This window comes from Colobus angolensis, unplaced genomic scaffold (assembly GCF_000951035.1).
Source record: "Colobus angolensis palliatus isolate OR3802 unplaced genomic scaffold, Cang.pa_1.0 Scaffold670, whole genome shotgun sequence".
Taxonomy (NCBI): domain Eukaryota; kingdom Metazoa; phylum Chordata; class Mammalia; order Primates; family Cercopithecidae; genus Colobus; species Colobus angolensis.
Window position 1 is genome coordinate 458,578 of NW_012120377.1, and position 16,632 is coordinate 475,209.

General features: G+C 35.2%; 1 protein-coding gene across 1 annotated transcript in view; it reads left to right on the forward strand.

Moving 5' to 3' along the window:
• Nucleotides 1-16,632, forward strand: part of SYT10 (synaptotagmin X) — a 70,633-nt gene that overhangs the window by 11,397 nt on the left and 42,604 nt on the right. The window contains exon 2 of the mRNA XM_011926214.1: nucleotides 1,742-2,099. Coding sequence (XP_011781604.1) covers nucleotides 1,742-2,099 — 358 coding nt within the window. The remainder of the gene's footprint in view (nucleotides 1-1,741; nucleotides 2,100-16,632) is intronic.

The window sequence follows — 16,632 nt, forward strand, 5'->3', positions numbered from 1 at the left end:
GAATGACCTGATTTTTTTCCAAATCTTTCTTTCTCCTTTTCCCCATTCTTCTGTACAGGTTTCTTGTTCCTTAAAACTCTTTTTCTTTAAATATTGGTGTACTCAGAATTCTGTTAAAGAACATTTATCTTCTATGGATTCAGATCCCACTACTTAAGGAAGTTAAATTAGTTGCAATTTATTTAACTTGCATTTATGCATGACCAATAGCCTACTCAAAATTTCTACTTGCATGACTGTAAGTACTTCAAACTCAATACAACGAAAATTGAAATCATTGTGTTCCTTACTTCATCATCCCAGTGAGTCACATTCTTGTCCTTTTTAATCTTCACGCTCCTTCACTAGGGCTTTGATTTTCTCTGGGATCTTTTCTTTCCCATTTCAGCAACCCTGGTTCAGAACCACTACAGTCTCTCACAAGGATAGCTGTTGTAATCTATTAACTAGTATTTCCTCTTCCAGTCTTGCCTTCACTTCTGTCTTCTTCTTAGCCAAAATGTTAGTTCTGAAATGCATATTTTCATTTCAACACCTGGATTTAAAATGTTTCTGGGACCACTCATTTTTCTTTGAATTAAATGTGTACTCCATGTCATAGTTAAATGAATCACAAATATGAAAATGTCTTTAAAAATTGTTGTTGACTTTATAAATTTTCGTAGATCCTCACTCAATCTTTTGATAGGTTTTTTTTATTTTGTTAAACAAGGCTTGCTATTGGGGGAAAAATATGTCACGAAGAATGCATTAAGCACTTGATTTCATTTTTAATACTATTAATGATTAGTCATAATTGCTATGGCAAGCAATGCAAAACATAAATAAAAGACAATAAGCTTGCTTACATAATTTTAGTTTTATTTTTCAGGATAAAATTCTACTTAATCTAACTTCTTGCACTGTTTTTTATTAAGCGGAATTCCCTTTCCCCCATGCCTTATGTCTCTGGATGCAAGGAGCTACAAGATTGTAATTATGATGGAATCTTGACCAATCCCCATCCTTAAGAAATGATATATCAATTTCCCCTTCTTTGAGGAAAAAGTTTGACATCTTCAAGAAACGAAAATTTTATCCTTCTCTATATTGCAAAATGTACAGGGTCAAGTCCCCATGGAGAATGCCTGCACTAGTCCTGTGGGCCCATTTCCTGGTTCATAGATGACACCTTCTTGCTATGTCCTCACATGGTGGAAGGGCAGAAGAGCTCCCTTAGCCTACTTTATAAGGACACTAATCCTACTCATGAAGACTTCCCTCTCTACCTAATGTCCTCCCTAGAGGTCCCACCTCCTAATACCATGGCCTTGGGGATTAGGATGTCAGCATATGAATTTTGGGGATGATACAAAAATTCAGACCAGAGCACAATTCATTGATTAATTTAGAACTCAAGAAATTCAGAGAAATTAGGAACAAAAATAATACAAAATTATCAGAAAGAATCAATGGAGTTTGCAAAATCTTGGACCCATCATAGTGTACTTGGAAATATGCACACATCATAATTTTCCTGTATATAATTAGAATTTTTACCGGGGTGGAACTTTTCAATTACCTCCTTTGAGAATTTCCAGGAATGATTATTAACTTTTTCTTCCTACAAAGATAAATTAAAATTGAGTTTTTGAAACTCTAAATCAGGAAATAATAACAATTATGATGTAAAATTTTCTTTTCATTTCTGCTTTTTAATGTACAATATTAATTAATCATTTTTACATTATAATTTTTCCAGATATTTCGGTCAGCCTGTTAGCAGTCGTTGTCAGCTTTTGTGGACTGGCCTTGTTGGTTGTCTCACTTTTTGTCTTCTGGAAGCTGTGTTGGCCATGCTGGAAAAGCAAACCTGTGACTTCCAACGTCACTACCCTTCCACAGAGCATTTCAAGTGCTCCTACTGAAGTTTTTGAGACTGAAGAGAAAAAAGAAATTAAGGAAAATGAAAAGCCAGCCGTAAAAGCTATTGAGCCTGCAATAAAAATCAGCCACACATCCCCTGATATCCCAGCAGAAGTCCAAACTGCTTTAAAAGAACATTTAATTAAACATGCACGTGTGCAAAGACAAATTACTGAGCCTACGTCATCATCTCGGTAAGGAAAGATTAAATATATAAAACTGGTGTGTGTGTGTGTGTGTGTGTGTGTGTGTGTGTGTATGTCTGTGTGTGTATGAAATTTCATAAGAGAGAAAAACTGTAGTTGGAAGAAAAGAAAAGAGAAACAGGAGAAATGGGAAAGACATAGGAAATAGATAAATAAAGAGAGAAAGGGTAGGACAGAGTACATAGGGGCAGAGAGAGAGAAACTAAGGACAAAGAAGCCAAATAGGGAGCAGGACCATGAGAGGGGCTTAGCAGACTGTGAGGTTTCAGTAAAATTGTGTAACTACAGATTATTGTTAAACATTCTCCTTTGAAATATCATCAGTTGATAGCTGCTACTTGTAGTCTTTCAACTTAATTTAATTCAACCAATAAATATTAAAGCCATTTGAAATGCATATCATGGAGGCTCTATACAATCAGGAATCATCTAGAATTTCACAATCACAACTAACAGATTCATATTTAGTCTGCAACTATTTAACACATATACCAAAAACATGAAACTTCATTGTGTGTTTGAGCTCATATAGACCGGATTCTTAACTGGGCAAAGTATAAGTTCCACAAGAAGCCAAATATCATGGGCATATGGAGGAGTGTACATAAAAGGGAGGAAGAAGAGGACTTCCTTAAGGAAATACATTTTAACTCAGCCTGGGAAAATCAGCAAAACTTTTTTGGAATTAATTCACCACAGTATATTCTAACTGTATTAACTGTACAGGAAAAAATGATTCTTGTAAAGAGGCATTTTTTTCTGCTAAGTATAGGCCTCAATTCTTAAAACAAATTGCATGAGAGCAGTTTTTCTCGGGTTCCCAAATGTAGCAACTAGTTTTATTCTAGGGTGGGGTAAAATCAGTGATCTCTTATTGAGAGGAAACTGCTATTTCCTGCAAACTGATTGACTTCCTAATCTTACCTTTTTATCTCTCTAAACTGAAGGTGCATCCATGTTTTCCAACATGGTAATACTTTGTGGGCTTCGAAATCTATCAAATTGAAAAACTGGGACATACTGGTTACTGGAATTGAAAGGCTGTTCAATGTGTATTTTGTGTAAATAAGAGAATTGTATCTACAAATAAATCCACTTCTTACTCAAATGTATTCCAGAGGGATAAGAATAATTGTTACCTTTGAGATAGGGAACTTTGGGATAAGGAGGATGGATGGAGGTATCCTTTTCATGTTACACTTTTCTGTGCTACTTAAATTTTATAACTAAGGAATGCCTCATATTCTGTTTTTATTTTGACAAGTTTTCCTGAGCAATGATATTTAGGTTCATTTTAAATTTTCTTATTTATGGTTTTTGTGTAATGTAACCCAATAAATATCCACGTTAATTTTTATTATATATTTATTGCACTATATATATATTTATTGAATTACATATATATTTATTGAACTACAAAATAATTGTCCAATAAACCACTTTTTTTTACATGTTTTACAAATAGAGGAAAAATGTCTTTGGGAGGAGCTTCCTTTTTTCCAAGACATTGATCTCACTATACTTATGGGGAAAACCGCTGTAAAATTACCTGATGTATTTACTTGATTATCACTACCATCCCTGAAAACTTTGGCCAAATATGATATTTTATAGCCACGAAGACTTAAGACATTGAGAAATTTCAGGGTAAAAATCTTCAATTAATCTGCAAAACATTTTAAAATTACCAACCACTGTGAATATATATTAGCTTAGCATTTAGAATTATTCAACTCTTTAGCAGATATGTACAGATTATATAAGGATACTCAATGAAGACAAATTCAGGTAATCAATGATTTTTTGGAACCTCAGAAAAACAAAATACTGTCTTCAAAATATTTTCTGTTGAGTATAAAGAGACCACTTGTCTGAGTATCCCTAGCTAGAGGAGAATGAAAACACGTGAGCGAAGGCTTCGTTTTGCTAGCTATGGATTTCTCAGTAATTATGTGAAATTGAACAACTCAGAAAAACATAAAAATTTCAACCTTAAAATCATAAAAATTAGATTGTGTATATCTGATATTTTCTAAGAGGAAAAACTGCAACACACATTCAGAGTTTTGCTAGAAATTTGATATTATTTCACTTGCCTCTGACTTTCGTTGTTCATATGGGTGGTTGGGGAAAGAAGAAGAAGAAAAGAATTTTGAGCACTTGAAATTTTGTCACTATGCCAAGGCACCCTTCCTGATAATCCTTCCCCAACCTGCATGAAGTAAGTATTATTAATTATCCCCGTTACATGTGAGTTAAATGAAACCCAGAGAGATTTAAAAAGTTGCCTGAAGTCATGCAGCTGAAGAGTAAAAATTCAAATTTATCCAGTTGGAAGAACACAAATTAAGCATAAATGCCACGGGGATGTAGTTTTCCTGCAATTAAATATGTTGGCTACAAAGTATGCTTAGGACAGGTAGTTGGGAGGTTGGAGAGTTAGAGCATCTTCCTGTTTATCCTACTCAATTAAAAATCTGGAATTTTCTATGATTATCATGAATGACTAGAGTCATGATTTGAATCTGTTTAGCCTTGGGATGAATTCCTTGCAGAAAACATGATTAGTTCTAGTTCTCAAAACCCTCATCTACATTAATTACTTAATCTTACTAGAAATTACCTTTATAGAGAGAGGAAGAGGAAATTGCTGAGTTCATTATGTAGTCCACATGAACACAGAGATCGAGGGTACATTATTATGAGTCAAATTATTCTGCTCACATGCCAACTTTTCACTGAGATGTAGCAAAATCAAACCTACATGCACAGGCACACACAGACACACACAGATGCACACACACACACTGAATTTAACTTTAATACTTTGTTTCCTCACCTTATTAGTATGTCACAGTTCCAGTCTGTTGAGACTCCTTTTAATTTGGCTCAGACATCTTAGTCTTTCAAGTTTTACTTGTCTCTATATTTAAATAGCATCCTGATGGGCCTAGAAGTTAGCAGCATTGCTAGAAACACACATTTCTCAAATTCTCGTCTCCCTTTTCAAATACCTGGACATTTTGCCCTATCAGCCTGCCAGGCAACCAAACAACCCAGCCGGCATTTATGTATTTCTTCGTTACTCATATTCTTTAAGCATCATCTTGATTGATTGTTTATGCATCCAATAACCTTATTCAACATATATTTAATCCTGGGTATAGTCAATATATCCTACTCCTTCCACTCTGAAAACTCTAAGGATCTGTGACCACTTCTGTAAATTTATAATATAATGTGGAGACAATACATGCAATACCAATATAAGGAATTACAAATGCCAGCTATGTGATGGAGAAAGTGGAATTCAGAACATTGAAACATTATTTCCAGCTAAGGCATGTAGAAGAGCCATTAAGCTGAGTCAAGGGAAACTGGGAATTCATGTAAGTGACAATTGGGAGAGGATGTGCATCCTAGATGGAAACATATTATGTGAAAAATCATAGAGTAGGAAGTTTTGCTAAGAAAACAGCAGGTAAGGTACTTTGATCAAAAAATAGAGTAAAGTGAAGGAATAATGGACGATAAAATCAGCTGAAATTGAAATATAGTGAAACCTTGAAATCATGGCCAACATGTTCAGAGTCTCTCTTGTCAAAAAGTATTTGTAGCAGAGGAGTTCTATGGATAAGTGTTATGTTTTAGGATAATTCACCTGGCAACATTTTATAAGACAGACTATAGGAGAAGATATCTACTTTGTAATTACTTTTTATTATGTTCAAGCGTAATAAAAATCAGGAAATAGAAAACAACAACAACAAAAAAAGAAACGTAAGAAAATTTGTAAAGAAAAATCTAAGATCCCTTGTAAAAAAACATTAAGTGGCAATTCAGTAATTCCATGTCTAGTCCAAATCTTTTAAAAGTCATTCAAGGCTGTTATACTATGATTATACCAAGCTACCATTAGCATTTTGGTTCTATATACCCCCACATATAGAGTTGTGTGCTGCTTTCTTAGGCAGAAAATCTGCCGTATTCACTTCTATATTGCTTTTTGATGCCTTAACAAAACACTGTAGGAGCTCAAAGTGAACTTACTGAATTAAAAGAATCAATAAATGAATTCAATGACCTCATCTTGTTTATCCCATTGATCTTCCATGGTTGCTCACTAGAAGGGTGCTTGGTCTTTCTACCATCCTCCTAAAGACCTGACTCTCTTTGCCTGTGTGCTTTTGTTCATTCTGCTTTCCTTGTGTGGAGTAACAACCTCGTTTTTATGTACTATAAGATCTTTAAGGAAAATGCATCTGAGAGCCCAACTTTATCTGCCCAATTATTAACTATTATCCTTTATTATTTAAAGCTGTTATTGCTGTATTAAATAACAAATTGCTATATTAAAACAGCAATGCTGTTAAAACTGGAATTGCTAATTACAACCTAGCAATTATTTTGTATCTTAATATTGAGCTCCAGCTGTTTCCAAACGAGATGCTAAATTTTCAGAGAACAAGGGTGTATAACCTACTTTTATGCCCTCCTAATTTCCAACAGTGTGTAGGTATATAAGTGTCAGTTGAATGCTTTTGATTGATTGATCATCTTACACTTCATTTTGCCTTTTTAAATACATCATCTTTAAAAGCCACACCAGCTGATGAGTGGTGAGATACACTGTGTTCATATTAGAAAGAGGTTAATGATAGTATTCTCACAGGGATGAGTATGAGGATCAATTTTATGTGCATTTATTAATGGTGTAAAGACAAGGTGAATAGTAACTGGCAAAATAATGTATTGAGGATGAGGAATTATGTAGATTTTAGGACTCTAAGTACCTATTGAAAATAATTAGGAACTGTAATAACAGAAACAATTGAACATGAAACAAAAGCAGGAAAATGTACATGGGAAGAAATCACTGACTTATATGTGCTGATGAATTTACAATATTTACAATTAGCTATGGTTGATTAGAAGAGTAATGCTTAAAATCATCATGCATAGTATCCAAAAGAATGCTTAATGTATATTATTATAAGAAAAATGAAAAATTATTTAAAAATACATAAAATGAGATTCCATAGTTAACTTTACTGTAAGAATGTTTTTTAAAAATTGAATTTCTCTGAAAAAGATAGCTAAAATTGAAATTATCTATGCTAAAACACTGTAAGGAATGAAAAATGAGATATTACAAAAAGGAGGAGTTTAAAAGATGTATGGCTAGCTAGGGTATCAAGTAGCAACACTTGCCCAGAACAATGGAAAGACTTGAGATCTGTCTCCCTGAGATAGAAGTTCATAAAACATGCTTTGCAGGAACTTGAAGTGGTTAAATAATGCCCTTCATGAAAGAAATGTATTAGGTGTACACCCTTGCTTCTTTTCTGAAAAGAGATGACTCTTTGAACTAAAGCCAGAGTCACAACCTCAACAAAATGATTGAAATTTGAAGTTTGTTTTCTGGCACTTATAAATATTGTCTTATACACAACCACTGATTCGGTTCTTTTTTGCTGTTGTTGTTTTGATACAGGGTCTCACTTTGTTGCCCAGAAGTGCAGTGGCATGATCATAGCTCTCTGCAGCCTTGAGCTCCTAGTTCAAGTGATCCTCCTGCCTCAGCCTCCCAAGTTGCCAGGACTACAGGCACGCACCACCAGGCCTGGCTAATTTTTAAATATTTTTTTGTAGAGATGAGGTCTCAAAATGTTACCTAGGCTGGTCTTGAATTCCTGGCCTCAAGTAATCCTCCCACCTCAGCTTCTTAGTCTTCTATATAATATGAATAATGCTTGGGAAGTTTGGTTTTATTAGTCACAGGAATCGTATGGTAAATTATTTTCATACAAACTCCAACATACATTTTCTTAGTTCCTAGCAAATGTTTATGATGAAATACATTAAAAGATGAATAATACTTAGTCTCTGCCATGATAAAGACCACAATTTAGAAGAAAGTCTTGGAGAGTGGAAGACAAATCTGAAAATAGGTAATTTCAATACACTATGTGCAGTAAGGTCAAGGAGATGTGGAGGCGCAGATGAAGGGTCGTCAAGACTGGTACATGAACCCGGTTACGGAGCTATGACTATTTTTCTCCAAAACCTAGCTGAGCTCACCAGGAGGTAAGCTCATGAGAGTCAGAAACATATTACAAAGTGAAGGAAGGCATAAAATTGCACACTGAGCATAGAAATCCAGAGCTAGAATTATGGTCAAATGACCTTCTAGGGATCAAGTAATGCTAAAAAATAAGTTCTTGGATTTATTGTTTTGACCAGTTGTTATTGAGAATTTTTTAATGTTTAAGGCTTCAGTCTATATTTACTTCTTTTCTTGTAATATATGTGTTATGTTCTCAGAACATTATCTGCAGATCAAAAGCTATGAAGAAGTATTTTCCAAGCTAATTACTTCATATACATTTATTTAAATATATGCTACATCAAAAGCAATTGCTTATCATTGTTTTATGATGTTTATATCTTGTATCTTTTTTAAACATGGAGAGAAGTCAAAGTAAGTATTTTAAGAATAACTGAATTGCCTCCTTAGCACAATAGGCAGTATGTTATTCTCATAATCTGAAGGTTTTAAGTTCAGAATAAGTGAACATTTATTTCATTAAATTTATTAAAGAACCAATTGCCTGTAAATTCTTGAATAGAATAAAGGTAAACTACTGAATGGATTTGAGCCACCTCTTTAAATAATTGAGAAGAAAACTAGTTGTTTCTCTAGCTTTTATTATTATTATTCAATTGCTATTTAGTTACATGGCTAAATTTTTCAGAGAAAATATTTTCTTTCTTCAACAATATTTATTGAACACTTACTATGTCATAGATATTTTTCTTGAAATTTGATACACATTTGGCACAAAACTGTCAAAAGTCTCCCCCACACACACACACATTCTTATAAATTATATGAGGTTATAATAGGTAATAAGTCCTATAGAAAATTATAGCACAAAATAAAGGGATTGGAAAGTCTGAGTGGGAGGCAGTGTTGCCATTTTAAACATTGTAGTCAGGATAGATCTTCCTGAGAAGGTAAATTGAACGAAGACTCAAAGTGTTAGAGAAGTAGGCCTTGAGGAGTCTGGGAGGGCTTTTCATATAGAGGAGGCAGGTGCTGCAAAGACCCTGAAGCTAGAACCTGCGCTACATGTTCCCACCAAGAGAAATCTAGGAGACAAAGCAGAGGTAGAGGGGGCTACATTATTTTTGGCTTTTACTCTGAGTAATATGGGAAGCCACTAGAGGAAGTCAAAGGAGTGGCATGACCTGTTTTTAAAATATGATTCTGCCTGCTGTATTGAAAATAGACATTGAGGAAGGCACAAGGATAGAAGCAGAAAGTCCACTAAGGAGGCTCTAATCCAGGTCAGAGGTGATGATGTTTCAGACCAGGGAAGTGGTAGTTAATAATGTTCGTGAGAACTGACTGGATATATTTTGAGGGTGTAAGAAACAGACTACCCTGATAGATGAGCTGGGGCATGTGAGTGAAATAAGAAGAGCAAAAATGACTTGAAGATTTTGGACTGAGCATCTGAGAAAATCAAGTTGAGACAGATGAGACTGTGAATGGAGTGAGTTTGAGAGGCAAGAAGAGGAGATCTGGACCTGTGGCATTTAAGGATTCTATTAGAAATCTAAGTGGACAAGTTCAGTGGGCAACTAGGTAATGACTCTGGAACTCTGAAGTGAATCTGTGATATGTATATCAATTTGGGATCCTGAGCACGTAGATTATGTCCTCAGCCAGGAGATGATATCATCAAATAGTTGAGAGTAGATGGGAAAAAGAAGAAAAAGGATAAATTTCTGAGCGTTGAGAGATTGGGAACAGCCAGGTGGACTGAGAAGTAGAGGCTAGTACAGTAGCAGGGAATCCGGGAGGGTGGAACCTGGAAGCCAAGTGAAGAGAGTAAGTAAGCTCCCAGTGGGGAGTAGCTGTCAGGGGAGTGTGCTAAGGCTGGGTGGAATGATTGTGAATGGATCTGTTTGAATTTAGCAATGTGGGGGCGACATTGTTCACATTTTCAAGAGCAATTGTGGTACAGTATATGAAAAGCTGATTAGAGTAAGTTTAAATAGAATCTGGATGGTGAATATACTGTAATTAACTCTTTCAAAAAGTTTTGCTGCAAATATGTTAGAGAAACAGCAGCACAGAGAAAGTGGGGTGAATAGAAAGTTCTTTTAACTTTACATCCCAATTCAGACAACTCTTCCAACTCACCAAAACCTCCAATCCGTTGATTCTGTCACTATGTCACAATTCCTATATCCTTGATATTATTATTTTTTCTTCTTTACTCAGTTTCAATTCCATGGTCAATCAGAGCCACTCTTGTGTACATCCTCAATTCTCTTGTTGCTTTCTATTTTTGTATTTGCAGGGCAAAACCACAGCCCTACCTGAAGTCATTGCTCTGTCACCTGTACACTTGCACATGTGCAATGTGACTGGGAAAAAAATGACTGTGAATATGACTGGAAAAAAATATAAACAACTCTCATGAATCCACTTGAAATTCATGACCACATTCCTCATTTAGCTAGCTAGTGCTAAAACAAAAATCTGTTTTCCTTCTCAGTCTTTGAGAGTCACAAGACTATTGTGTTGATACATTTTCTGTTGCTCATAGCAGAATATCAGAAGCTGGATAATTTATAAAGAAAATGAATTTATTTCTTACAGTTAGAAAAGCTTTTAAGTCTGTGGTTGAGGGGCCACATCTGTCAAGGGTCTTCTTGCGGTTGATGACTCTGCAGAGTCCCAAGGTGGTGCAGAACATGTCAAGGCAAAGGGGCAGAGTATGCTAATATGCTAGCTCAGCAATCTCTTCCTCTTCTTAGAAAGCCAGCAGCTGCACTCCTGTGATCATCCACAAGTCTATTAACTCATTAATCCATTGATTCATGAATGGATTTAATCCATTCATGAGGGCAGAGCCCTTATGCCCTAGTCACATCTTACAATACAGGCTCTGCCTCTCAATACTGCCACATCAGGGATTAAGTTACCATGTGAGTTTTGGAAGGGACATTCAAACCACACCATTTTATACCTTCTCACCTTTTTTCAAACTTCTATCACCTTCCTCCTCATTCTCAGTTTTCAGTTTTAATTAATGACCTTACTTCCCATTTTACTAAGAAAATTGAAGCAAAGGGTAGAAACCTTCCACAGACTCCCACCACATCATCAACCCTCTTACCAGCATCTATCCCATATATGTGCCTTCCTGATTGATATTATGGTAACTATCAATGCACCTATCTATAACTAATCCCTCCACTTTCATGTTAGATCCCATTTTGCCTCCTGTCACTTCTAAGAATCCTCCTCTCTGATGTTTGCATTATTAATTCTCCCCCTCTCTTTTATTAGTACTCTCAGCACAAGAGCATACCATTATTTCTTCCATCTTAAAGGAACCGGAAAAGGTAGGAAGTGTTGATCAGAGGGAAGCATGCCTGAAATTGTGGTTGTGGAGAGCTTGCAGTTGATGATGACAAAATCTGGCTATTTACATAATAGTGGCTGAGGTTAAGTAGAGAACATCATTGGAAGAGAGGAGTTCATTGAACCTTGAGGCCAAAGGGTTGGAAGAAATACTTTGGTTGCCAGAATTAGAGCAGAAACATTGTAAAAGAGAATGTTCATGAACCAGAAGACTAAGATAATGAAGACTTCATAGAGAGGGTTTTGGATATCAATAGATCACTAACAGTAAGTGGTAATGGGTGTGGTAGCTTAAAGAGATGGGTGTGGTAGCTTAAAAGAGAATGGTGTGAGCCAGGCTTGGTGGCTCACATCTGTAATCCCAGTACTTTGGGAGGCTGAGGCGGGTGGATTGCCTGAGGACAGGAGTTCAAGGCCAGTTTGGCCAACATGGTGAAACTCCGTCTCTACTAAAAATACAAAAAAATCAGCCGGGTGTGGTTGCTTTAATCCTAGCTACTTGGGTGGCTGAGTCAGGGGAATTGCTTGAACCAGGGAAGTGGAGGTTGCTGTGAACTGAAATCATACCACTGCACTCCAGCCTGGGTGACAGAGTGAGACTCTGTCTCAACAACAACAAAAAAGAGAATGATGTGAAGTAGTAATGGGGGTCAAGAAGAAACAGTTACTTCACTGGCAAGCTGGTGGAATAAGGCCATGGGAAATAAGAGCCACCATGTGAGAGGAACGCATAGGAAATGATGTCCTTGGGGAAAAGCCAAATTTCTACCAGGTAAATAAGGTGAGAAAACATTCCAAAAAGGGATTAAGAATATAGAGATCAATGGGTTATTTTTAAAAATCCACTGTGGCATTTTATACAGTTTACTCTCCTTATGGTCTTTTGCATGGTATATGCTCAGATATTTGTGTAATGAATGAATCACCTTGTCTTTGTTTCAAGTTGAATGGAAGAAAATATGAAACTGAGAATAAAAACTTTGTTTACCAGAAACTTGATTTAGTCTTGCTACTCAAGCTTCTTTAACTATGAAATCGGGATCTAACTGAATATATGATGAGAATTTCTGATGCAGATTTTAATACTAAAATGAAGATACATTTCTTTTAAACATTTAATTATTAAATAAATAGAAAGCTGCTAAAGATATTTTTACTTTTCTTCTGTAATTTCTTAAGCAATATCTAAGGTTAATTTAATAGATAGCAGAGACATTGCAAATTAGAGCAAGAGGATATAGGTTTCCCATTAGATGCTGAGATTTGAAGTCAGGTGGTCTCTTTAGCCCAAGGTAGTGGTCCAGGACATGCTTACATAGAAATGACTTTGTACATCCCCAGGAAGCCTAGATTTGACTTTGTCAAAACTAAAGTTCATTATGACATTTGCACTTCAGATCCTTGTGTCCTGAATTATAATAGTAATAACTAATATCAATATGAAAAATGATAGCTGGGAAAGTCATATACAATATATCATTTAATCTTCTCAAAAACTGTAAAAGAACCATTTTATAAATGAGAAAAATAAAGCTCAAATAAGTTAAGTGATGTGCCAAATTTGCCCTCACTACGTAGGTAAGCTGGAACCAAACTGTAGTCAAATTCTAGTCCAGCACTTTTTCCACCTCATCTCTCTGTAAAAATCTTTAAACACTTTCTTCTGATAGGTGGGAAGAATTTGCTCATATTCCAGTGAGTTTCCAGGACTCTAACCACATGTCAACCAAAGCAGCTCTGTCTTTACATAGTCAAATTCTAGCCTCAGATTTTATTGGAAGAAAAGGATCTATTGGTAGTAAATATTTGAAAGTGACCATATTAATACATTATATTCCAGTGCCATCAACTAATATTGACGATATCTAGCTACCCTCAGAGTTCCAGGTTAGATGGGGAAAGTTTTTTCTTCTCTGAGAGAATGCTTGGACAGTGCTAGGTTTGAAGAATAAGATGGAATTTAGGTTGGTGCAAAAGTAATTGCGGTTTTTGCCATTACTTTCAACAGCAAAAAATGCAATTACTTTTGCACCAACCTAATGCTAGGTTTGAAGGATAAGCCTGGGGTTAGTAACAGTCAAATGACTTGCACTGTGATTGGTTGGATATTTGTGTGAGACTATATAGCCACTAATCACTGTCATTATAAAAGAGAAAACAAAAAAAAAAGCCAGAAGAAAAAGATTTGTGTTGTCATGGCAATAGTTTAACATTGTACTCATTAAAGCTTGTCTTAACTGACTAGCTAAACTGTGACTTAGAATATGTGCTATTTACCCTATAATTAGGACACTGACTTACTAGAACAAAAATGTTACTGGTTTTTTATTCTCATAAGGGGCTTTACAGCTGCAAAAATATAATCAGAGTCATAAAGAAGAAATTACTAATTTTGGCACAGAGGATAGAAGATTGAAGTTTTATAATATTGAAAAGCACAAGGGAGTGTGAAATGATGGAATAAATCTATTAAAAAAAATAAAGAATTAACTTCTTAGGGGTTTTGCTCCCAAAAATCAAAAGCTTGTTGCATAACTGAAAGTGATTTTAGCAAGAATATTAGATTTTCTGTTCAATAAAATATCCTAAATATCTTAAGAATAATGAATATGCAAACTAGATTATACTAGATCCTTTTAATATTTCACAGTAATATATACCACTTATATTCCTTTTTATATTCTTTTCATTTTCATAAATTCTCTCCGACCTTGGCTAACCCTAATTTAAGCTCCTGATCCTTAATATCTGGGGTAGATTCAAGGTCAAAATACATTTCATGTCATGCCTAATGCAATAGAGTGACATATATCTGAAGAAACAAATCACTTCAAGATTTAAGTTAGCAAAGACTTTTTTACAAAATATCAGTCATAAAGTCAGTGTAGTTTAAATTAGGGGCTAATTTTCTCACCTGAGATAAAGTAATTCTAGTATGTTTCTCTATATAGTAACAGCGTTTCAATTATAGTCGAATTTTAAAATAGTCATTTTTAATATATGATATACCACAAATCGCCTTACAAATTTTACTTTGTTGCTATTTTCAAAATATGTCATTTCTAATAAAATGTATCATAACTATAAACTCAATAAGAAATTTGTACACAGAGTCTGATCATAATTTCATTTACAAATCAAACATTTGTGCTCCCTTCTAATTTTTGGTAACAAGTCAAATAAGTTAAAACCTCTAAAAACATATCTCAAGCTATTTTAACCAAATAAACTTTAGATCTTAGTGGATTGCATAATTATGTTACATATAATATTTAAGTGGAAAACATATAAGTATATATAAATTAATACTTTAATATTTTATATGGTTATTTAGTAGAATAACTGATTTTTGAAGTAATTTATTCAAATAGGATAACCATTAATATAACAGTATATATAGCATGGTGGCTAAAGGTGTGGCCACTAGACCCAGACTGCCTCAGTGAAATTTTAATGTTAGCACCTGCCTACCAGCAAGACTTTGAATACATTACTCACTTCTCTTTGCCTCAGTGTCCTCATGTGGGAACATAATAGTGAGTGCCTTGTTGGGTTACATGAGGCTCAGTTGAATTGATAAAGAATTTACACCCATACCTGCAACATCATAAGTACTCCTGTGTTAGCTTTTACTGGCAAAATCTGAAGAGCAAAGACATCCTAACTTTTTACCGTGAAAATGTTGTAGTGTATATTTCTTTATTTTTTCCCGTCTTTTATTATTCCTTTTTATTTTCTTCCAAATTGCATTAGACATTATTTTTTTCATATTCTAATTCTTGGCATAGTTCAACACTAATCTGATATTGGAATATCACTTTTCCGTAGGCTTTCTCCTTTTATCCATATAATTCTCTGTAACAGCACACTAAAAGCTTCTCATTCTGGGGGTGAAGCTGAGCAGAATATGGAGGACAAGATCTTTCAAAAACACTGCAGTTTACTTTCACTTGTGACACCCTTCCACCTCTTTACTAATATGAATCTTTAATTTACAATGTATGTACTGAACCATAGGTCCTTTAAGCAAATGTTTGAGAGGTCTGTGAATAGTACAGTAGAAACAAGCAGAGCTACTGATACTCTCACGGCTCATTTCGGTTTGTCTTCCTTATCTGTATGAAAGGGGACCATAAAGAGAGGTTGAATTAGTTTCAATACAGCCCTAAGCATTTTCAATGCTGTTTTTTGAATTACTGCTCAACAGTTCAGTACAGTTAAAGTAAATAAGCAAATTAAATGTAAGAGAATGAACTTGGCAACACCTTAGATTATAATTCTGATTTTAACAAATTCTATTGTATTAATGCACATAATATTGATGCTGTGTTGTAAACATTTAGGCCCGTAAAATTATTGAAGGACTGTAGAATGACGGAGAATCACAGAATAAACTTAAGGTTAGAAAACACTTAATGCTTCCTGCCTCAAGTGAGATGCTAGACTTGAGGCCAAATCTTACTTGAGGCAGGAATATTTTTCTACAGCATCTAACCTTTGTTCTACATTTCCAGCTTGAGGAAATTCACTACTTCACTGTGTTGGAGAGATCTAGATCTTAAATGTTCCTTTATATTAAGCTAAAATTTATCTTCTGTCCCTTCCATAAATTCCTAAATGCTGTCATGACAGTCCTTCGGGCATTAGAAGACAGCTAGCCTTAATCCATCTTTACCCTATTCTTCAACTGCTTCTCCTTTCTAGGTTCAAAATCCTCAGCTCCTGTCACTACTTCTCAAATGGTATTGTGCCCAGGCATCTCACTTGTGGATGGTCACTAATTTGAACATGGTGAAACCCCGTCTCTACTAAAAATACAAAAAAATAAATTAGTCGGGTGTGGTGGCGAGTGCCTGTAATCCCAGCTACTCGGGAGGCTGAGGCAGGAGAAGGGCATGAACCCGGGAGGCGGAGCTTGCAGTGAGCCAAGATCGCGCCACTGCACTCCAGCCTGGGAGACAGAGCGAGACTCCGTCCCCCCAAAAAAAAGAAAAAAATAGAGTACTGATACAGAAAGTGGCTGAACCTCAAAAACATTACACTGAGAAGTTAGAACAAAAGAAGTCAGACACATATTAC